The sequence below is a fragment of the Phodopus roborovskii genome, unplaced genomic scaffold (genome assembly GCF_943737965.1).
Source record: "Phodopus roborovskii unplaced genomic scaffold, PHOROB, whole genome shotgun sequence".
In the NCBI taxonomy this organism is placed as follows: domain Eukaryota; kingdom Metazoa; phylum Chordata; class Mammalia; order Rodentia; family Cricetidae; genus Phodopus; species Phodopus roborovskii.
In genome coordinates, this window is record NW_026125665.1 from 188,244 (window position 1) to 213,101 (window position 24,858).

The following is a 24,858-nucleotide window of genomic DNA, read 5'->3' on the forward strand; positions in this document are numbered from 1 at the left end:
GGCAAGCCTTTCCACTCTGAGGTTGCCAGGTTGGGGTTGTGTGTGTGTGTGTGTGTGTGTGTGTGTGTTAATTCAAACAATTTGTCCCTGTGTCCTAGAGTTATCTATCATGTCTCACAGTTGGCAAGAATCCTTCAACACGGACTCTTGGGCCCTGACCTCATTCCTATTCTGTCCTCTGTCCTGTTGTCCCTCCCTCCCAAATCTCCAGCCCCTCTCTCTCTCTCTCTCTCTCTCTCTCTCTCTCTCTCTCTCTCTCTCTCTCTCTTCCTGAGACAGGGTTTATGCAGCCTAGGCCAGACTTGAACTTGCTACATTCCTCCTGCCTCTGAATCCTATGTGTTGGGATTAAAGCTATATGATACCATTCCCAGCTTCTATCTCTTTCTGGAGCCTTGCGTCTGTTTCCTTCTGCCATTTGTCTGCCTATCTTCTAGGGTGATTTCTGGTTGTATAAACCTTTTCCTTCTACCTGTCCCCCCTGTTGTTATTGTTGTTGTTGTTGTTTTAGACACAGTATCTCAGGCCATCCTAGAACTTACTGTGTAGCTCAGACTAACTTCCACCTCTCAGCTGTCTTCCTGCCTGAGTGCTGGGATGACAAACCTGAGACACCATATTGAGAAGTAGCCAGTGTGTAATTACATAGCTTGGAAATGACACAGACATGCCAGGAGGGACCAGAAAACTCCCTGAGGAAGGGGCTTTAGTGTCCCATGGAGCCTGGAATTAAGTCACAAGTTTACCTGGACTTTCTACTCCTCAGTCCCAGAAAGGCCTCAGAGATGCCCATGCCCAGCCTGAGATGAACAAGCCTGGCTGCCAGTGTGGCTTCCTGTTGCACCTCACTGAAGGAGTCAGCTGTTCTCACTTCAGATCCACATGCCGAGCAACAGAAGGAATTTGAAACTCTGTCTTATCTGAGGCCAAATTTTTAAGACATTAAAGCATCCGTTTCCAAAGGGCTGAAAATTCCTAGGCATCTAGAGTAAATGCTCTCATTTTCCCACTGCTGGGCCCCTGCACATGCTAGGCCAGTTCCCCGCCTGCCACAGAGCTCTGTCCCAGGAGCCATTTCCTCTGTAGGACACAAGACTGAGCTTGTGGGGCTGGGTAGTTTTTTTATGCAATGTGGGCAGTGTGTACCTACAGCCAGCCTCCCAAGGTGACAATCCAATAACTGCCAGGTGTCCATGAAGGACGATGTCCCTACTTCCATAGCGCTCCAGACCTGCTAAACCTGTGTCACTTTGTATATTGAGGCAGTCAATCAAAACCTGAATCAGCGACCCCACCCACCCACCCAAGGCCTTCAGAGGACAGCTACCACACCTGTATTTAGATCTGCCTTCATTAGCATATCCAGGTTACCTTGAGGGATTTGTCTTGTCAGCTTTTTTTTTCTTTCCCACTTATAAGTGTCTTTTGTTTGTTTTTATTCTTTTTGTTTGTTTAGACAGGATTTCTCTGTGTAGCCCTAGCTGTCCTAGAACTCTCATCTGTAGACCAGGCTGACCTGAACTCAGAGATCTACCTGCTTCTGCCTTCTGAGAGCTGGAGTTAGGGCATGCCTAGCTGTATGCATATTTTTTCGTGATTGTAGTGCCCCTGCATCTTTGTGGGTATGTGGAGGTTGGAGGTTCTGCAGCTGCACACAATGAAGCAAGGTCTCAGTCAAACCCAGAGCTTATCAAAACAGTCTTCTCACTGACCAGCTGCTTTGAGGAACCATTTGTCACTGCCCTCCAAGGCTAGAATTATAGTCAGGTCATTCCACACCTGAATTTATGTGGATTTTTGAAGTTCTGAGTTCTAGTCTTCACACTTGAGTGGCAAGCACTTTAACTTTTCCCTCTAGATCTCTCCTCTGTCAGGTGGCATCAATTTTTTGTCTTTTTAGGCCATTGGGACTTACAGTCCTCTCCCCGCCAAATCAGGCATGTGTGGTGCTGTGCCCTGGCTGACATTTTGTACAGTGCACCACTCTCAGCCCTACTTCAAGGTTCTATTACTTCTTGTTGCTGGGGCCAAGCCTATGTTTCCTTCATGAGAGGGTTCCCTTGTCCTTATACAATTACATTTCTTCTGGGTGCCCCTGAGGTCTCCCCATTGTCCTACTTGTAACTTGGGTATCCTCTTCAGTAACAACGAAGATGGGCTTCCCAGCCCTCACCAAGCCTTCATCTGAATCCTATATCAGAGCAAATAGATTCTGGGAGATTCTGTGACTTTGGAGAAGGATTGGCATTCCTTTTTCTTTTGCTTGAGAACCTTTTGTCATGTCATGAATCCCAAATAAGAGACAAAAGGCCAGTGAGAGTTCTGTCTAACCTAGGGTATGTCCAACAGTAGGCATTCATTTTTTAGCCACATGCTATCATTTGCAAGACCTGGGATACTGGGGAGGGAAGGAACAAGCAGGTGGGCCTAAGATCAGCAGACAAAGGAGCTTTCTGCCAAGCCTGAGAGGAGTTCAATCTCTGGGCCCATGTGGTAGAAAAGAACCCAGTCCTGAAATTTATTCTCTGACCTACACACACACACACACACACACACACACACACACACACACACACACACGAGCACACAGCACGAGAAAATACTTAGAAAAGAACAAACAACTTGAGGTCATTCCTAAACTGGATTTAGCTAAAATAACATATAGAGCTGACTTTTTCTCTAGTGGAGACAAGTGTTCCCTTCCTACCATCTACACGTGTATACAGATTTTATCTGGCCCCTCAGCGTTGTAAGGGAAATAGAAATAGAGAACTTCAGGGAAACAACGCAGTTCTGGGGACCAGCCAGAAGGCACTGTGCCTGAGAGACACAGTAAGGGGCCCCACAGGGCCGTAGGACATGTGGGGAACAGTTGTATAGTTATCGGTCCAGGTTGGATATGGCCCCCTGCACTCTTCTTGTGACTCACACCTTTCTCAGAGCCTCAATGTCCCTGTCATGTGACTTTCTGGGGGGAACCACCCCTGGTAAGAGGGTAGCCTGACCAAAGAAATCATTTTACTCAAATCCAGTTTTATGAACCAGGAAATGTCTTGATGTTAAAAGAGCATGGGCAGCTGCAGCACCGAAGTGTGTCACCCACCCTCATCATTATGAAGACAGTGGCCTCATATGTCCTCTCCTTATACAAGAGCATGTTAGTGGCCCAATCTTGTGAGGTCATGTGTGAATGAACACAGCTGCTGATTCAACATGCCAATTTTCATTACATAACAAATTTGAGGTCATCTTGGGCTACATGAGACTCTGTCTCAAGTTATTTGCTTTTGAGAACAGGTCTTTCTGCATAGCTCAGGCTGTACTGAAACTCACTATGTAGAGAGGTTGGCCTCAAACTTACAAAGATCTGTCTGTGCCACCATGCCCAGCCACAAGTTTTTGAAAAGTTCCGAGGCAAGTGAGAACCGTGAGGATGCAGGCTTCTGAGGAAGTTAACTCAGTGATGTGTGCGGCTGCGAAGAACCTGGGCCCCTGAAGAAGTGGGAACCTGAACCGACTCGGGAACCTGAGAGAAGGCATAAGCGCCGGAACACCCAAGGTAGGCCTCTGCCGGGCCAGGAGTCATAAAGTGCACCAGATTTGAGCAAATTCAGGTGGTAGTCGTTACCATGGCAATCCTCAACTGGATTCTGGGTGGCAGTAGAGAAGCCAAGTTTCAGTGCATGGCGCTGATTGGTAACGGTTCCCGAGGGGCGTGTCCTGGGGACCTTGCAGAAGAGAATCGCTGTTTCCTAGACAACCCTCAATCGGTTCCTGAGCATCCGTTGAAAAGACTGTTTGGGGTGCCGACACGAGTGAGAGAGCCGTGCACCGCTCCGATTGGTGAAAGATGCCTGAAGGGCGTTTCCGCAGGCGGTGCGCAGCGGCGATTGGCTGATGGGTGCGAAAGGGGCGTGGCGCCTGGGTCTAGGCGGTTGATTGAAGCACAGACGCTTCTGTACCCTCCGCTGTACCCTCAACGCAGATCGGCCCATCGCCCATGGCCGCCCCGCTGCGTCCCGTGCCGCCGCAGCCCGCCCCGCGCCGCCCGGCGTCCGCAGCTCCACTGGGTCGTGACACGAGTGACGTCCTGCAGCAGATCATGGCCATCACCGACCAGAGCTTGGACGAGGCTCAGGCCAGGTGCGGCGCCCAGGCAGGGAGGGAACGGGCGGAGGCGGGATGAGGATGGGGACAGTTGCGGCAGAGCTTGGAGTGATGGACAGGCGGGGTGGCCTGTGGCCAGAAGGAGTGAAGGATGGCTTCGTGAAGAAAGGGGGCGTCGGACTTATGGGGGTGAGACGTTGGAAGAATAAGTGATCTAGTCATCTATTATTGGCCGGGCGAGGACTGCAAGTTTGCAAGGCACACAGTTGAAGAAAAGCGACTGCGGAACTGAACTAGGGTGATTGTTAAGAACTTTCAGAAATGGATACAGAGAGCCTGGTGAACCTTGGAAGGCAGTCGTCCTCCTCCTTTTCCTTCTCTTCCTCCTCCTTCCCTCTCCCCCTTCTCCTTTTTTTTTTTTTTTTTTTTTTTTTTGGAGACAGGATTTCTCTGTAGTCCTGACTGTCCTACAACTCACTCTTGTAGACCAGGCGTTGAATTCAGAGATTCTCTTCCTCTGCCCCTGAGTGCTGGGTAAAAGGTATGCACCACCACACTTGGCTGGCACCCTTTTTTTTTTTTTTTAACGTGTTGTTGCTGTTGTTTAAATATGTGTTATGTGTGTGTAGGGGTCTCAACTTCTCTGGAATAGTAACGAGTGTACTTAATCCCTAAGCTATATCTCTAACACCTCCCCTCCACACATCCTGCTTTTATTACCAGGCTGGCCTCAAACTAGATATATAGTAAAAGATAATCTTGAACTTCTGATCATCCTGCCTTCGCTTCCTGAGTGCTGGAATGAAAGCTGTGTGCCACCCAATGACCACACCCCAAAGATTCTTTTGCTTTTTTGTTTGTTTGGAAGAGGACCTCATGTTTCCCAGGCTAGCCTGAAACTCAACATATAGCTCAGTATATAGCTCAGGATGATTGTGAACTTCTGACCCTCCTACCTCAGCTTCCCTGAGTACTAGGATGACTGACATGAATGAACCACCAAAACCAGCTTGTGTGATACTCAGAGTTGAATAGGGCTTTGTGCATGCTGGGCCACAGCCACAGCCAGCATGGAGGCTTTTAAAATGTGTGGGTGTGGTTGTATGTGTGGGTGTAGTTTTGTGTATATGTGCACAAGTACACAATCATGGTGCATGTGTGGTTTGAGGTCAGTATCAACTGTCTTCCTCTGTTGTGCTCTGTTCTGTTTGTTTTTTATTTGTTTGTGGAATGGCTTGGGAAAGTTGGTTCTTTCCTTCTGCTATGTGATTCATGAGGTCAAATCTGTGTTATGGATCTTGGCAACAATTACTTTTACCCATGGAGCCTTCTTCCAGGCTCAGGCTTCTATATACTTGGAGTGACTGCAGAATCAGTGTTTCAGAAAGATGAAAAGTTTTGGCAGAAGCCCAGAAGGGATTCAGTTCTTGGATAGGTCCCCAAAGGAAGCCTCAGGAGTGGTTATTTGATTACCTTTATTGTTTGTTTGTTTGTTTGTTTGTTTTGTTTTGTTTTCTGAGACAAGGTTTCTCTGTGTAGCCCTGGCTGTTCTGGAACTCACTATGTAGTAGACTAAGCTGACCCTGAACTCACAGAGATCCTCCTGCCTCTGCCTCCCAAGTGCTGGAACTAAAGGTGTGTGGCATCACTGCCCGGCAATTACTGTGTTTTTAAGACAAGTTTCTTGTTTTAAGACAAGTTTCATTGAGCCCAGACATGACAAATGAGCTGAGGTCCTGGCATCCTTCTTTGTGTGACATCCCCTACACCCACAGCACTAGGGTTGCAGATGCCATCATGCCAAGCTAAGTGCTAGGGAATCTGAACTCAGGTTCTAATGCTTGCAAGACAGGCACCTTACTGACTGAGCCATCTCTCCAGTCTTTGAAGAAGCCCCTCCTTCTGGGGGCAAAGGGGTGCAGGGTCTCACTCTGTAGACAAGGCTGCCCTCAAACTCAGAGATCCATCTGTCTCTGCCTATAAGTGCTGACATTAAAGGTGTGCATCTAACTTCAGAACCCATTTTTATTACTTTTTCATTTAAAAATTTAAGGAGTGTTTTATTTTAAATGCATGAGTATCTTGCCTACATGTCTTATGTGTCAGTGTACATGCCTGGTGCCCTAGGACTAGGTCAGAGTCCTTGGAACTGGAGTTATAAATTTTTGTGAGTCACCATGTGGTTGCTGGAAACCAAACCCAGGTCTTCAGCAAGAATAATAACCAATGTTCTTAACCACTGACTATCTTGCCAGCCCCAGGACCCATTTTTTAAAACGAACTTGATACATACTTACTGGATACTGTGTGAGGGCATGAGCTGCTCTGGGGCTGAAGTAGTTAGTTCTTGCTTCCACCTTCAGGAGCTTGGTGGTTTGGGACAGAGAAAGGAAGTGGAAAAATACACACATAGATAAATTGTGACCAAGCTATAAGGAAAGGACTGGTATGCTGTGTGAAGCTGTGTGGAGAAGTGACAGCCCCTCTAGAAGACCCCAGGAGCCAGGGAAAAAATGTTCCCAACAAAAAGGGAGAAGCCTCAGAGAATCAAGTTTGAAGAAAACTGAAGCCTGCTTACACAGTTACACAGAGTTTGCAACTCTCAGTAAGGATTTAGGATTTTATTCCAGTTTCCTTTTCCTCTAAGTTTTTGTTTGTCTTTCAATCAGGGTTTCTCTGTGTAGCCCTGGCTGGAACTCACTCTATAGACCAAGCTGACCTCTAACTCACAGTAATTCGCCTGCCTCTGCTTTCTGAGTGCTGGGATTAAAGGTGTGCACCACCACTGCCTAGCTAAAGATTTATTTTTAAATTCATGTGGGGAAGTATTTTGCCTGCACGAATGTATGTGAACCAAATACATGCCTGGTACCCACAGAAGTCAGAAGAGGGCATTGTGTCCCCTGGAGCTGCAGTTATAGACCGTTGTGAGGTACCGTATGAGTGTTGAGAATGGAACCCAGATGCTCTGCAAGAGCAGACAGTGCTCTTCCCCACAGAGTCATCTCTCCAGCCACCATTCCAGTCTCAATAGCAGAGGGGGAAAAAAGAAAAAGAAATCAAAGCAGGGTTTTTTGGTTTTTTGTTTTGTTTTTGGTTGGTTTTTGGTTTTGAGATAGGGTTTTTCTGTGTTACAACTCTGGCTGTCCCAGATCAGGTTAGTCTCAAACTCACAGGGATCTGCCTGCCTCTGTTTAGGGAGTGCTGGGATTAAAGGTGTGCAGTCAAAGCAGTTTTAAGACCATCTGTCACATATCTTCACACCAGTGTCAGCCAGCCAGGACTATAGAAATCTGCCTTACAAAGCAATTTACTGTGTTTACACCTGCTGGGATGATTAGCGAATAGGAAAGGGCTGGAATGAGTGTTTATTGAAAGGGTCTGTTTTGCAGTGAGGGTGGTTCCCTGGGGTCTGACAGTTTGTACTCTAGCCCTGCAGTGAGATCAGCTTACTAAGAACAAAAGCTACTTAGTACTTAGGGCTAGGAGTGCACTTAGGTGATAAAGCACTTACCTCCAATACACATGCAAGAAGCCCTGGCTTTCTCTTCACAAGTGCGTAGAGCTCACCTTGGTTACATAGTGAGGCCAACCTGAAATGCCTGAGACACAGCTCCGAACTTGGCACTCCCGCTAGGCAAACACAAACTGTTACCTCATACTGTGTGGAATGCTGACTCTGGTTTTACAGTCTCTCTCTGGGAAGTTAGGAATGCTACCCTGCCTCCAGCTCTTTCCATTGCACCCCCTCACCCCATCCTTTCCACTTTTAAAATGTATCTTTTATTAGGGTGTGTGGTATGTGTGTACACACATCTGCTGTGGTGTGTGAGTGAAGATCTGAGGAGTGAACTCAGATCTTCAGGCTGGCAGGGGCCAGCACTTTTACCACATTCCAGCCATCTCACCAGCCATTATTCCACTCCCCGGACTGGTTTTTCCTGCATGTGAGTAGTCTGTCCAGCATCTTTCCCCTCATAGCACCCACCCTTCCTTTATCCTGTTCTCTGAGCACCATTCAGGTGCTGGGGAATCGGGGGAAGACCCAGTGCTTGTCTGAGTTGAGAGACTGTCTACTGTATATGGAATAGAAGCTGCTCCATAGAGAAGATTGGAGCCACACCAGGAGAAGTTAGTTCCTGAGAGAGGGAGGGCTTGCTGTACTTTGAATTTATCAAAGCTCCTGACACCTAGTACTCAGTAAACTGTCATGGCAATGAAGGGAGTCTACAACAATGGTTCTCAACCTATGGGTGGAGACCCCTTTTGCAAGGGTCAGATATCAGATATCATACATATCGGATATTTACAACTCACAACAGTAGCAATAAAATTTTTTTATGGTTGGGGGTCACACAACATGAGGAGCTGTACGTATGAGAGGGTGGAAGCATCAGGAAGGTTGAGAACTATAGGTCTTGGAAGATTAAGGTCTGGGGAGAGAGAAGAGATGAAACACAAGACCTGTCACCACTTAAGGGACATTTGATGTCCTGGGGAACTGCCCATGTCTCCTTCTGGAAAGGGGGCTGCTGAAGAGCTGAGCCCTGCTCACGTGTGGCCTTCAGGCATCTTGGGCCCAGCGTAGCCCCAAGACTGGACTCTTGTGAGCTTCCGACCTGTCCCAGTGGTCAGTGCTCATGGAGGAATACAAGCACTTGTCTTGTATTCAGGGTGCCTGTCTCTGTTTAAGGCTAAGAAGTTAATCTCAGCTACATTTTTTTATTTTATTCGTGCATGCATGTGGCACGTGCACAGCACACGTATGGAGGTCAGAGTAAATTTACAGGAGTCAGCTCTTTCTCTGCCTTGTGGCTTCTAGGGCTCAAACTCAGGTCATCCAGCTTGGTGGTGAACGCTCCCACTCAGGAAAAGGCGACACCCCAAATCACTCATGAGAAGGAGGTCTTTTATATTCCAAGTGCACTGGGGTCCACAGTCATGCGCCACACAGGGGTAGAGGACTGAGGACCCTGAGTACAGAATTGAGACAGCTTTTATAGAGTTACAACAAAGCCCGTGCATCTTAAACCAATCATCTCATAGCATCCAGAGCCCGGGTGGTGCTGACCAATCAATTTAAACTATCCAAGCCCTGGCTTTATAGACCAATCAGTTTTCTATAGTCCTGGAAGTCTGCATTTGCGCAGGCTCCTGGTAGGGTGACAAAGCTCAAGTACTTACAGGTCCTGTCGTAAACAGCAAAGAATGTGACCTTTTGCCTACTTACTGCCAGGGGACCTGGTTTGGAATTTAAGGTATTTAGGGCTTTCTTAGACTTCTAGTTTCCTGGGGTCATTGGAGAGTTAGGCTGTATTTTTCCATCCTTACAGTGGCAAAGGGCCTTTGCCCACTGAACCATCTCTCTGCCACCTCTTGACCTCTTTTGTACTGTAGTTGTTTGAAGATTTACTAATGTTTATTCTTTGTGTATATGTTTTGTTTGCATGTATCTATGTGTACCACATGCATGACTGATGCTTGCAGAATTAGAAGTGGGTATTGGATTCCATGGAACTGGAGTTACACATGATTGTGAGCCACCATATGGGTGCTGGGAACTGCCTAGATCTTCTGCAAGAACAGCCAGTACTCTCAACACTGAGCCATATCAGCAACCCCCTTGGTTTTTTGTTGTTGTTGTTGTTGTTTTTTTTTTTTTTTTTTTTTTTTTTTGTGTGTGTGTGTGTGTGTGTGTGTGTGTGTGTGTGTTTGTTTTTTGAGACAGACTCCACTATATGACACTGACCTATCTAGAATTCCCTGTGTGGACCAGACTGGTCTTGAACTCACAGAGATTCACCTGCCTCTGCCTCCCAAGTATTAGGATTAAAGGTGTGGGCTGCCACATTTTGGTCTTCACCTCTTTACATAAAATGTTAAAACTTATTAGTTCTTTGTCATAGTATATTGTCATATTTTTTCACTTGTTTGTTTCTCTGTGCAGCCCTGGCTGTCCTGGAACTCATTCTGTAGACCAGGCTGGCCTCAAACTCACAGAGATCTGCTTGCTTCTGCCTCCCAAGTGCTGGGATTAAAAGTGCGCGCTACCAGTTTTTAATCAGTGAGCTGGACATGAAGACCAGAGCAGGGAAAAGTGTAGTTCAAGGCCAGGCTGTATCCAAAAAAAAAAAAAGATTGGAGGGGGAAGTGTTTTTCTTTTTATCTGTTAAAATACTTGTGAAAACTGGTGTCTTACACTTTTCATGTAGCTTTTGAAATTTTAGAAGCTTCTAGCTTCCCTTTCTTCTTTGTACTTCAAGGTTCTGAAGATCATCTAAGTCCCAAGGAAGCTGCAGTCCTTAGGTATTTGCACTCCAGTGGCAACTCAGCTTGGCTGGGTCTTTTCCTCACAGTATAGCCAGCCCTCTGTTGTAGGGAATCTATCTCCACAGACTCAATCCACTTTAGGTGGAAAATCTATTAAGGGGCTGGCAAAATGACACAGTAGGTCAGGCTGTCTGCTGCCAAGTCTGATTAATCTGAGTTCAATGTTTGGGACCAACACAGTAGAAGAAAAGTGCCAAAGTGTCCTCTGACCTCCTCACACATGCCTTTGTACACTTGCACCCATACACAGCATATATAGTAGAAAGGAAATAAATTGAAGGGGATCACTATATGACATCAATCTTTGCAGAGTGAGTTCCAGGACAACTTGTGCTACAGACTACTACTTGTCTTAAGAAACAACAACAACAACAACAAACACACACTCGGGAAAAGAAGACAGAGAGACAGATTGGATGAAGAGGTGCATAGCTGTAATCTCAGCACTCCAGCGGCTGAGGCCAGAGGATCAGAAGTTCAAGGTCATCCTTAGCTACATAAGCTATTCCAGGCCAGCCTGGGCAACTACATGGAAAATTCCAGGAAAGCCTGTCTACATAATCTTAACCTCCCACCCCAAAAAGAAACAAAACTTCATATATTCTAACAGAGCCTATACTTTTTTCCAGACAATTCTCAAAACATCACCAGATACAACAACTGTGAAAGTATCATTTGCACACTGGACGCTATAAATACTATAAATAATTGGGATATGGTTGAAAGTACAGGGCAGTGGGACTGGATGGTTGGCTCAGTGGTTAAGAGCTGTTGCTATTTTGCAGAGAACCAAGGTTTGATTGGTTTGATTCCCAGCACCCACAAGATGGCTCAGTCCCAGGGAACCCAATATCCTTTTCTGACTTCACCAGGCGTCAGGCGTGCACATGGTACACATACAATAATATATTTTTTAAAGCATATAGGAAGGGCTGGAGAGATAGTTCAGTGATTAAGAGCACTGGCTGCTGTTGTAGATGGGCTGCTGTTGTAGTTTGGTTTCCACACTGAGCTGTGAGCTGTTCTTTTTTTTTTTTTTTTTTGGTGGGTGGGGATGTGGAGGAGTTCAAGACAGGGTTTCTCTGTGTAGCTCTGACGGTCCTGGAACTAGTTCTGTAGACCAGGCTGACCTTGAACTCACATAGATCTGCCTGCCTGTACCTATTGAGTGCTGGGATTAAAGGTCTATGCCACCACAGCCCAGACTTGGTCATTCTTTTTTGTTTGTTTTTATTTACTTTTTAATATTCCAATCCTAGTTCCCCCTCCCTCCTCTCCTTCTGCTCCCCCTATTCTCCTCCCCCATTCCACCTCCTTCTTTGGAGAGGGTAAGGCCACCCCTAGGAAGTCAACTAAGTCTGTCCCATCGTTTGAGGCAGGACCAAGAGCCTCCCACCCCCATCCCGGACTTTCTTAAAGCACCTCCATCCCTCCACCTTCAAAGGATCCTGTGTTTCCCTTCTGGCCTCTGTGCACCTGCATGCATGAGCACACAAAGGAAGACCATGTGAAGGTCATATGCAAATGCTACAGTGTCTTGCTTCTGCCTTTTGGATGCTAAGGGACAAATACTGCAGCCTGACAGTCCAAGACCAGGCTTTGCTTTGCAAGGCTTAATGACCCAGCTCATGTGTGGTCTGTGAGCAAGCCTGTCTCCACCATAGCTTCAAGGTCAGTTTGACTAGATTATCCATCAAGAACTGTTTATCCCTCACATGAGGCCTCTCACTTTTATTATCAGGTGTGTTTAAAGGAAGGAAAATGGGGATTGGTGAAATGGCTCAGCAAGTAAAGGCACATGCTGCCAAGTCTGATGACCTGAATTGAATCCTTGGACCTCACTTGGTTGAAGGAAAGAACTCACTCCCCCAGGCTAACTTCTAACTTCCACACATGTGCACTAAATAAAAATTGTTTAAAATGTAATAATATAGAAACTAAAAAAGTCAAGGAAGCTAACTAATTATTTACTAGAAGATGAAGCTAAAAAATGAGGCTGGAGAGATGACCCAGGGGTTTAGAGCACTTGTTGCTCTTGTGCAGGACCTGGGTTCAGTTCCCAGCACCCACATGCTGACTCACAATCATCCAAACTACAATTCCAAGGAAGCCAGAACCCTCTGACCTCCATGGGCACTAGGGATGCATGCATACATATGCACAGGGAAAACACCCATACACATAAAAATAAATCCAAAAGCATTTTTAAATCAAGTAAATGTGTAAGGAATTTTAAGTTCCCACTAGTCTTTGTGTATGAGTACCAATGTGTATAACAAAATACTGAGCCAGGCGTTGATAGCACATACCCAGAGCTCAGGAGGCAGAGGCAGGCAGATGTTGGTGAGATCAAGACCAGCTTGGTCTAAAGAGCAAGTTCCAGGACAGCCTGGAACAAAACCACAGAAAAACCCTGTCTCAAAAAACCGAAAATAAATACCATGCAATACAATACAGTACTAGAGAGCTACACTTTGTGGAAGGACAGAAGGAAGCAGGGAGATAGGGTGTGAGCCTTAGCTGACTGTGACTCATTCATAGCCCTGGCTGAATGAATTCAACTGGCTGCCTTGGCTGTTGTCCCCTCCCAAGTGTGTGCCAGTGGAAGAGGAAAGACTCTGCTGTGGAGAAGAACTTTCCCCCCTGTCACCAGCATACAAATAGCTACGTCCTCTGCTAGAACCTCCAAACAAGCTCCAAGGGCATTTGTAGAACACAGAACAGTCAGGTTTTCATGACCCAGATACATGTGGCACACGTGGCTGCTGTTTCTAGGGAAAGATAGGAAAGTGGACCTCTCTTATTTAAAGTGGTCTCTTTCCTTCCAGGGCAAGGCCAGATATGGTTGCTTTGTCTGCTTTTACATTCATTCATTTATTGTGTGTATGTGTCTGAGCACACACTTGCTTTGGGAGTTAAGACACCTTGCATGAGTTGTTTCTTTCTTACATGAGTACAGGGAATCAGCTCAGATCCTCAGGCTTTGTTACAGGCTCCTTTACCAAAGAGACCATCCCACCAGCCCAGGATTAGTTTTTGAGATGGGGTCTGGTGTAGCCCAGTCTGGCCTCTAGTTTACTATGTAGTCAAGGGTAACCTTGAACTTCTCATGCCCCCACCTCCCTAGTGCTTCAAAGACAGGCCTGCACAGTTCAGGATTGCTCTTTCTATTTCTGTGGATACTGCAATTTTGATGGGGACAGCACTGAATCTGCAGATGTGTCTAGTAGTATAGCTGTTTTCACAGCGCTCCGGTGACCCAAGCACAGGGGAGGTTTTTCTATCTTCTAGTTTCCTCAGTGTCTTTCTTTAGTGTGCCATAGGTTATTGTTCTGACTGCGCCCGTTCACTGATAAACAGTTTCTAAAGGTTATCAGTTTAGGAGCAAGGACTCTGGAGTTCTCTTCTCCAGGTCCTTGGTCAGTCATAGTTCCTCTGAACATCTGTTGAAAGTCCTGGGCCCTCCCCATGGACAATATGTGCTGGCTGCATTTTTTTTTGGCTTGGTTTTTCGAGACAGGGTTTCTCTGTATAGCCATGGCTGTCCTGGAATTCACTCTGTAGATCAGGCTGGCCTTGAACTCACATGTAGACTTGACTGGCCTGCCTCTGCCTCCCTAGTGCTGGATATTAAATGCATGGGCCACCACTGCCCAGCCAGAAGGCTTAACATTTTAAAGTAATCTCAGTTGCTAGGAGCCAGGGAGCTTCGTGAAACAGCCTGGGAATTGTTAAGGGGTGACTAGTGGCTGTTGGAAACAGAATGGTTGATGGTTATCTGGAGACACAGGCCTCTGTACCTCATACTGTGGCAAAGGCAACTTATCATGTCCATCTGAGCTGCTTGACAGAGCACCTTGTGTCATGTGGGCTGACAACACAGAAGGCAGCTGCAAATTCCAGGCCAGTGAGGGTTGCTTCCTGCTCCCTGCTTCCTGCTTCCTGTCGGCACTGGGGCACAGAGCTTCCTGGTGCCTTGCCTGCCCACATCCTCCTTCTCATGGGGACCCTTTTTACAGTTTTATTGTATACAAGCATATATATATTTAGATATTAATGACATTTGAACAACATGTATCTGTGGTTGCTTCCCCCCATAGCTTCCTCACCCCTGACTCTTCAAAGGTTCTTGAGCCACCCCTTTCCTCCTTCCTCACCACCTAGTAGTACCCTCTCTGTTCTCCTTTGTAGAGTTTTAGGGCTATTCACCCATGTTTTCTATGAAGCAGGATTTTCTGAAGGACTGTCCTGCCTTGTCTTGGCAAGGTTCTGCAGTCACTCTCTGTTCTGTCCTGCTTGTCCAGTTGGGTCAGCATGCTGTCAGCAGTCAAGGCAAAGGCAGTTTTTTGCCCAGTGGCTTATTTTTGCCTCAAGAAAGTAAACTTCATGTGGAGGGAGTTTCTTCGATGCCCATCATCTTCTCTCTCTCAAGTAGACTGATGCAGCCAGGAACAGATATGTCTCACTGTCATTAAAAAAAGAAAAGAAAATGTCATATTCTGTAGATCTCTGAATTGTTTGAAGATAACCTGTCTTTCTAAAATATAAGTCTGTTTGACCTTGTAAACATACCTAATATGACTACGAATTTGATTGTAATAGATGACTAATTACTGCATTTTCTTTTTACCCTAAATAGTGAGTAATAATAACTTTCAAGGACTAGAAATTAGCATTACATTGTTAAATGTGTTGTGCAGATGCAATACCTTGAACAAGATTAGAAATGTATGTACAATACGTTTTAACAAATTAACCTCAAATTTGTACACTATACAAAATTTGCATACAATTTTCAATCCATTGTAAAATATTTAAAACTAGGTTGCTTTTGGGGGAGGAGGTTCAAGATAGGATTTCTCTGTAGCTTTGGAGCCTGTCCTTGCACTTACTCTGTAGATCAGGCTGTCCTCAAACTCACAAAGATTCACCAGCCTCTGCCTCCTGAGTGCTGGGATTAAAGGTGTGAGCCACCACTGCCCAGTTTAGTAGTTGCTTTTTTAAAAGTAGATTCAATAATCTACCTTTATATTTTATCATATCTATATCTTCCCTTTTTTCTTTTCAGAGTATATTTAGTAATCTACCTTTTATCCTATTGTATCTATACCCCACTTTTTTCTTTTTAAAATAAGATCCCTGAATCTAATCTCCTTTGTCCAACTTTTTTTCTGACTGTTATCGATAACAACTTGTAACCAACCTCCCTAAATAATTACAAATAACCACAACTCTTAGGAATGTGGGTTACAACCTGCTGTCTGGGGATTCTGAAAAGAAATACTTGGGTTAATGTTCAAGTCCTGGAAGAGGCAGCTGTATTATTTGTTGTTCAGTCTCTGCATAATGGGAAAGTGTAGGGCTTGTCTCAAGTCCTGGCTAGAGTAGTCTGTGAGGCTGGATCATCTCAACTGACCACCTCAAAACTGTTCTGAGCAGTTTGTAGTCCAAAGCTGATCTTAGTTGGTGTTTTTCAGCTTAGTGGTATTTTCATAAACCTGGTGAAGTTGACATTGTAGGATTCCATCTTCTTTTTGGAGACTTCGGGATCACATTAGGTCACTTTTTGTTTCTGTTTTTTGAGACGGGTTTCTCTGTGTAACAGATCTAGTTGTCTTTGAACTAGCTTTTTAGATGAGGCTGGCCTCGAACCCACAGAGATCCTACCTCTGCCTCCCAAGTGCTGGGATTAAAGGTGTGTGCCACCAATGCCTGGCTAACCAGATTCTTTACTTTGTAATTTTTTTTTTTTTTCCCCCTGGGTAGTTCTCCCTTCTTCTTTGGATGCTTATTTGTACAAAGGTCTTAAGTTCTTTAAGATGGTTATTTTTATTTTCCTAAAACGACAGAAACAAAACCCTTCCTCAACCCTAACTTTGGTGAGGTTCCTAAGCTAATCTTTATCAATTTTGATTTATGGTTTCTCCTGGAATTTTTGTTTTACCTCTAAAGTTCTAAAGAGCAGTATGGTTTCTTACAATAGGCATTTGGTTCTTTAATTGCTTTGAGAAGGAGTTTCCACAGTGACAGGAAATAACTGAACCAAATTTAGCATAGGGGCCTTTGAGAGGTCCATCACGGAGTTTCCTAACAGCAAAGGATTGTCTTGACTGTCCCTTGTTTATCTACATTCATTGGTCCAGTGCCTGCCTTTGCTATACCTACATAATCCAGAAGGGAGAGGAATTTATTTCTAGGAATTCTCTGTTTACAGTCCCTTTTAAGGTGACCTTGTTTGTCACAACTAAAACACTTGACATTTCGATTTTTCTTCAAACCTCTTGAAATCAACTTCCTATCCATGCATCATCATGGTCATGAGCTTCAGTATTGATTGTATCTCGGGTCCATTCCTCCAGAGGTGCTGATCTTGCCTTTAAAGGCCTAATTATCCTTTTGCATTGGGTATTAGCATTTTCAAAACACAGAGATTCAATTATTTATCTAACTTCTGAATCTAATATCATTCTATTTACTGCTGATACCAGTCTTTGTAAGAAGTCCATGAAGGCTTCCCTTGGACCCTGTATAACTTTAGTACTTCTCCAGTTTTGTCCCAAGCATGCAAAGCTGCTGTGTGGCATAAAGCCAGGGCATGGTCATATAGAGATTGCTTTTCTATAGTAGCATAATCCCCTTCTTTGAGAATTTGGTCTTGGGAGATTTCCATCCATCTAGCTCTATACCATTGTGCAATAGTCTTAACCTCTTCTCTAAACTAAGTACCCCATTATAATTATGAACCAGGCTTTAAGACAGCATTTGCCAGAATTTAGGGATAATTCTATTACAAACTGGCCACAAGTTTAACATCTTTCACAAATGATGAATGGATGCCATATGAGACTACTGTCTCCTTTCATTTCTTTAAATCTAACATTGGTACAAGAGTCCAATTATCTTTTACAGAGCCTCTATCATTTGGCAGTTCCTGTAAGGTTACTGGATATATTAAGTTTCGTTGCCTGAAAACCTTAGGCTGTACCTCTGTAACTTTACAATGCAGCGCTGAACTTGGTTCTCCTTTAAATTCCTCTGTCTGGGTTTGAGTCTCTATGATCTGCTTTAATAAATCTTTCTACAGCTTGCAACTTGGCACTATATCAACCAAATCACTTCCCAGGATTAGAATTGTGAAACAAAAGGACCAAATAAAACTCCACATGTGAAGGACCAGGAAAATCCTTTTAAAATAATGCTGGACTGCCTTTAAAAGTCTTTTTAAACTGGAGGCAGAGGCAGGCGGATCTCTGAGTTCCAGGACAGTCAGGACTACATAGAGAAACCCTGTCTGAAAACCAAGAAACAAACAAAATTCTGTATTCAAACTATTTAGACTCACATAAAACAATGGTGAGAAATGAGGGTTCATGTTTTGTCCCTCTAGCCTAATGTACTCAGTGTCTGTGGGACAGACTTATGAAGGAACACCACATGTGAGTTCCTGCTTAGAACAGAGGGATAGAGCTGTACCAAACATAAACCATGTTGCAGCAGCTGGATGTCACAGCTCCTATTTTACCTATAATTTCCAAACCTAAGTAATTGTGGGGCAGTTTCCTTTCACGGAGGAGATCTGTTTAAGTCAGTGGGAGTCTGACTTTAGAATGGTCGAGGTACTTAGGAAGGCTTCCTAGAGAGCAGAGATGTGGCTAAATTGAAATCAGTTGATTATTTCTAGAAAGGTTGTTTTATAAAATAAAGATGAAAATAAATAAAAGATGCCAGATACGGTGGTACATATCTTTTGACCTACCTAGCACATGCAGGCAAAGGACCTGGAATTCCAGGCTCTTCTGGGATGCATAGTGAGACCCTGCCTAAAAATTAAGGAGGGGCAGAGAGAGAGTTCAGCAGGTAAGGGCACACAGCACCCAAGAATGCAAGCCTAGTGACATGAGTCCAGTTCTCAGAAGAAGAGAGCCAACTTCACAAAGCTGTCCTCTGACCTCTGTATTTATGCTATGTATGCTGTGGAGGAATGGACATGTGTAAATACACACACACACACACACACACGTATGTACGCACACATGCACACTCACAGGGTTGGAGAAATGGCTCAGCATCAATCCGCTTTTCCACCCACAGTCTCACTAGTCTCAAGTTGCCTGAGGAACATCAACTCTCTGTTATTGTTGACAAGTCACAACAACACTAGCATCTAAAATCTACATATATTATCATAAAATCTACATCCATTACCATAAAATTTACCATATAGATTTTACACTACAGTGGAGTGCAGGCCAAGGGGAGGGTGCTTGCCTAACAAGCATAAGGTCCTAGTTATATTCCAGTACTACAAAAAGATGATAATAAGTTAATAGCCAGGTGTGGTGGCCCACACCTATTACCCTAGCACTTGGGAGGTTGAGGCAGAAGGATTGCCATGAGTTCCAGAGGTCCTGAGATGAAAAGAGATATCCTATAGCAAAAGAAAAAGTAATGAAATTTCTTTAAATTTTGTTTGTTTTTGTTTTTCAAGACAAATTTCTCTGTGTAGCCCTAACTGTCCTGGGACTCACTCTGTAAACCAGGCTGGCCTCGAACTCACAGAGATCATCCTGCCTCTTCCTCCCAAGTGCTGGGATTAAAGGTGTGCACATCACCACCCTGCTTTAAATTTTTATTTTTTAATATGTATAGGTGTTCGCCTACATACATATCTGTGCAGCACGTGTGTGCCTGGTGCCTGCAGAAGCCAGAATAGGCCGGTGGATCTCCTGGAAGTGGAGTCACAGATGGCTGTGAGCACCGTGTGTTGCTAAGGATGGAATCTGGGTCCTTTGGAAGAGCAGTTGGTGCTCTTACCTCTGAGCAGTCGTTCAGCCCTCCAAAATGAAATAATAAGTGATAAAAGAGTAACTCATACATTTGTGATCTCAGAGCTTTGTTGCGTTAGAAGTCTGGGCACAGGATCCCACAAGCTGTCCAGGTGTGCCTGGGGTGTCCTATCTTGTCCTCACACTCTCATAGTTATTGGCAATCTAGCTTCCTTCTGTTACTACTGTGGTCCCTGACCCTCAACTTTTAGTTCCACCCTACATGCCACCCTTGTTTGAAAGAGCCTTGCTGTGGCTTCTCATCAGCTAAGTGAAGCAGTAGGTGATAGCCACCTCTTGAGTCACAGGTTCTATTTGAAATCAAAGAGAGAGTGTAACACAGGCATGTGCACCTTAGGTTTGACAAGTAAATGAAGTCATCCCATCTGGCAACACTCTGGACTCAACTTCACTAGACTATGGTTCAGTGATCTGTAGGCAGTTGCTTGGGACATGGCCCAATGATAGGCACAGGCTTAGAATTCCCCAGTGAAAGGCCAAGGATATGGCTGAGAGGCATAAGCCCTTTCCCAGAGTCCTCCAGTGAGAGAATAGAGGTATGACTCAATTGTAATGTTCCTGCCTACAATCTTAGAGTCAGGCTGGAGAACATAGAGTGCTTGCCTAGGCTTTAGTCCTTGATTCTGTAGAGGCCTGAGCATCAGAAGTTCAAGGTCATCCTTAGCTAGTGAGTGTATTCAAGGTGAACCTGCAGGAGGGCTGCAGGAGACCCTGTTTTAATAGGGGGATGTGCTGGAGAGTTGGCTTAGCAGTTGAGAGCGTGTGTTGCTATTGCAGAGGGTCCAGATTCAATTCTCAGCATCCACATGAGGTGGGGGTGGGGGTTCACAACCACCCATAACTCCAGTTCCGGGGATCTGACACTCTCTTCTGACTTCTGTGGGCACCAGGCATGCACATGGTGTACACACACACACACACACACACACACACACACACACCATCTTGTCAGTGGTATACACCTTTAATCCCAGCACTCAGGTGGCAGAGGCAGGTGGATCTCTATGAGTTTGAGGCCAGCCTGATCTACAGAGGGAGTTCCAGGACAACCCGAGCTACACAGAGAGACCCTGCCCTCAAACAAACAAACAAAAAAAAAAACCCATCTTTAAACATTTAATATGTTGCACATGTATACACGTACACACGTGTGCATACACACACACAAACACACACACACAGCACTAACACCAGCCACTTCACTTGTGACTGCCCTTATGTAGATTTGTTTTGGTTTTGGCTTTTGAGATACTCTTTCTGTGTAGCCCTGATTGTCCTGGAACTCACTCAGTAGACCAGGCTGGCCACGAATACAAAGATCTGCCTGCCTCTGCCTCTTGAGTACTGGGGTTAAAGGTGTGCACCACAACCCCCAGCTGAATAGTAAGATTTATTTTAGGCCTAGTGGTAGTGGTGAATGCCTTTAATCCCAATACTTGTGAGGCAGTCTGATACACAGAGTGAATTCCAGAATATCCAGGGCTACACAGAGAAACCTTATCTACAAAACAGAGAAGGATTTATTTTATTGTGTATTGATGTGCATATGTGTGTCCTGTCTCTGTGGGGTATATACATTGGGTGCTTTGCTCCCAGAGGTCCAGCTCCATCCTGACTAGATATGAAACAGATTTGTTTGGATGAAGTATAGCAGGGGTGACACATGTGAAAACAAGCGCTTTTGAAAGAAAAGTTTGCTCACTGCTCCCAAGAGGAGGGACACACCATACCATACATGGCCATGGCCACAGGTGAGTCTGTCTATGCAGAGACCCAGACCTTTGGTAGGATTTTCTCCAGAATGAACTGGATGGGCTGGGCAGGCCAGTTTGCGCCAGCCTGGAGCTGGATCAAGTAGGTAGGTGCTCTGGATCATAGGCAGCATCTCCATTTGTCTAGGACCTGGAACACGGTGAGTAAGGGCAGGGAAAGCTTTGGTGGTATTCCAGATGAGAGTTGTGGGAGGAATTTGAAGTAGCTGATGTGCTTGTGGAAGGTAGTTTTGCTCTGTTTAGGAGTTAGCTGGCTCCAGCTTGGCCAAGCCTCATACCACAGTATAGAAACCCAGCTGCCTACACACTTCATGACAAGATGGCTGTTTCTTCTTCACACCTTCACCCTCTCCCCATGCTCCACCCTCACAGTCACCCAGGAACTCTAGGAATTCCCCTTCTCCTGGCATGCTTTTCCTTAGTCCCTCCTCACTAGCACTTGGGTCCCACTGCCTTCCATGTGACCTTCAAAGGTCTCTGAGCTTTAGTCTGTGTCCCTGTCTCTTCTTGGCAGCAAGATTTCCTCAGATCTCCTGGCCAGTAACTCCCCAGCCCTGTGCTTGTGTTGCTCCAGCCTAGAATCACTGGCCCTGCCTATGGCTGCAAGGACTACACCTGTGAACCGATGAAGCCTGTGCAGTCTCTGGTCCAGGTCCAGTATCCATGCATAGCCAGACAAAAAATGCTGGTTGCCTTGGTGTTTAATTTTCCCCTCAAACCTTTCACCATTTTATACAAAGATCCTGCAGATCTGCTCCCCAAAATAAATGTCTTTTATTGTGTCTATGTTGAGCCCCTACCTAGCTGCAGCTCAGTTCTGTTCAGGTCTGTTGACCTCCACAGTGGGTACCCTGGCTCTTCCTTCCTGAAGTCTAGCTCCAAAGCACAATCTCTGCTATTTTTTTTTTTCCAAGACAGGGTCTTTCTGTAGTCCTGGCTGTCCTGGGGCTCACTATATAGACTAGGCTGGCTTTCAATTCACAAAGATCCATCTGCCTCTGCATCCTGCCTGAGTGCTGTGATTACAGGTGTGTGCTGCCACATCTAGCCCACAGAATACATTTTTAAAATGTATTTCAGACTGGCTGTGGTTGTCCATGCTTGTAACCCTAGCAGGTAGGGGACTGAGACAGGTGAGTCAGGAGTTCAAGGCCAGCCTGAGCAATTTAGCAAGATGCTGTCTCAGTCTGAAAAAGTAAAATGGATTCCCTATGTAGCTCACTGTAGGGGTCTGCCCAGTGTTGGAGGGCCATGGGTTTCATTGCAGAACACACACACACACACACACACACACACACACACACACACACTAAATTAAAATACAAACATTTTACACAGCCTGATGTGGTTCATGCTTATAATTCAAGCATTCGGGAGTAGGAGCCAGAAGAATGGGAAATTCAAGCCTAGCCTGAGCTACATGTCTCAAAAGAATCAAAAATTTTAAAAAGAAATTACTTTTCAGCTCAGCATATGACATATACCCGAAGCTCCAGCTACTTGGGGCTGAGGCCAGGAAACCCCTTAAAGCCTGGGAGTTTGCGGCCAGCCCACACTACATATCAAGACCTTATCTGAAAACAATAAATAAATAAATAAGTGCTTTTCATTTAAGGCTAGGCAAAGAGGTCAAAGGGATAGAATTGAGACAGGGTTCGTGTTACCTCATATCCCAGGGTAACCTTCACTTCTGATTCTCCTACTTCTACCACCACCACCCAAACTCTGGATTGTAGATATACACCCCCACCTGGCCTGGGTGGTGCTGGGGTAATGTATACTAGGTAAACTCTACTGGTTGAGCTGCATCGCCAGCAAGTTAGTGGTGTTTGACAGTGTACCAAGACTCTAGGCCCGGAAAACATACATACAAGCAGAAAAGTGGGCCTGGGGTCTGTCCCCTTGGGTTTCTGTTGCTGTGATAAACACGGTGATAAACACTGTGACAAAAAGCAGCTTGGAGAAGACAGGTTTAGGTCAGCTCACAGCTCAGTCAATCATGGAAGGGAGTCATGCCAGGAACTGAAGCAGAGGCTAGCCTGCTTTCTCTAACAACCCCACAACAGCAGGACAGGAGTGGCACCCGCCTGTAGTGGGCTGAACCACACCAGTCGTAATGCCCTTCAGGCTTCTGTCCAGATGGGTCTGATGGAGGAGGCATCCTCTTCATAAGATGTGAACCTGACCACGTGGACAAAAGACTGGCGGTACAGCGCCTCATCTCATACCACATGTTCAGCTGGAACACTGGGCTGGGGACGAGGTTCCACAGTAAAGTACTGGCATAGCATATAGGAGAGCTGGCTTCAAATGCCAGCAACACACACACACACACACACACACACACACACACACACACACACATCAGATGTCTAAATATAAGAGCTAACCTTGTATAACTTTTGTTTTTTGAGCAGCATATTAGCTCAGGCTCTCCTGACACTTACAGTGGCCTGTCTGCCACCTAAGTGCCAGAACCACAGCCATGAGCCACCACACCTAGCCTACTGTAAAACACTTAGAAGAAAGTGTTGATCGTAACCTAGAATTAGGCAATGATTTATTAGAAATAAAACTCAGCTGGGCCTCTCAGCACTCAGGAGGAAGAGACAGGCAAATCTCTGGGTTCAAGGCCAGCTTGGTCTAAACAGTGAATTCCAGGACAACAGAAAAGCAAAACAACAAAAGAAATAATACTTAAACCCCAATCATCTAAACGGAAAACTCTGGTTCCAGGCAAGGTAGTATATATGTCCTGTGATACCAGCACCTGAAAGCTGTGTTGGACTCCCTAAAGCTGTCCTCTGACGTCCACACATGTAGCTGCACTTTCCCATACACAAACACATAAATCATGATAAAATTTAAATAAATAAATAGGAGCTGGAGAGATGGCTCAGTGTTAAGAGCACTGGCTGCTCTTCCAGAGGACCCAGGTTCATTTCCAGCTCACACTTGACAGCTCATAACTGTCTGTGACTCTAGTCCTACAACATCTAGCAAACATCCTCTTCTAGCGTCCCCCAGGCACCAGGCACATAGGTGATATGTAGACATACAAGTATTTAAATAAATTAATTAACCATCAAAACTATTCAGAAAGTAAAGAAGACCCCCCCAAAAGGAAGAGAGGTGCTCACCGTAACCAAATAGCTAGCAAGCCGAAGCCGACAGACTTACAAGTCACTGCAGGATTGGGATAAGAGCTTTAAGCCCTCTTCTGGCTTCCATGGGCACTACGCTGGCATGCTGCATAGACATACAAGCAGACAAAACACACACATAAAAAAGTACAATTTAAAGTCAAGTTAGTCATGCTTAGTGGCTCACTCCTTTAATCCTAGCATTCAGAAGGTAGAAACTGGTGGGTCTCTGTGAGTTCAAGGCCACCCTGGTCTACTTATCAAACTCTAGAACAGCCAGGGCTACACATTGTGACCCTGCCTCAGAAAACCAAAAATAGTCCAAGTTCCTGGCCAGCCTAGTCTACAAAATGAGTTTCAGGACAGCCAGGAATACACAAAGAAGCTCTGTCTCAGAAATACCAAGAAAAAGAAAGAAAAAACCCAAAAATATGATGGTGTTAACCATGTTACTGTGTGATCTGTAGTTCTCCTGCAGCAGATGGTGACAGTCTTGTGCAGTTTAGAGCTGCATCGCTCATAATACCAAAAAGGGAAACAAACCAACTCTATGAAGATGAGCGATGGCTTGGTAGTTCATGTGGTAGAATACTTACCCTAGCACCTCATAAATTCACCCAGAACTCAAATAGAGGCAGAGGGATTGGGAATACAAGGATA

General features: G+C 45.2%; 1 protein-coding gene across 1 annotated transcript in view; it reads left to right on the plus strand.

Moving 5' to 3' along the window:
- The first annotated feature begins 3,960 nt into the window (after positions 1 to 3,960).
- Pbx4 (PBX homeobox 4) overlaps positions 3,961 to 24,858 on the plus strand; it is a 36,872-nt gene continuing 15,974 nt past the window's right edge. The window contains exon 1 of the mRNA XM_051178037.1: positions 3,961 to 4,143. Coding sequence (XP_051033994.1) covers positions 4,001 to 4,143 — 143 coding nt within the window. The 5' untranslated portion in view covers positions 3,961 to 4,000. The remainder of the gene's footprint in view (positions 4,144 to 24,858) is intronic.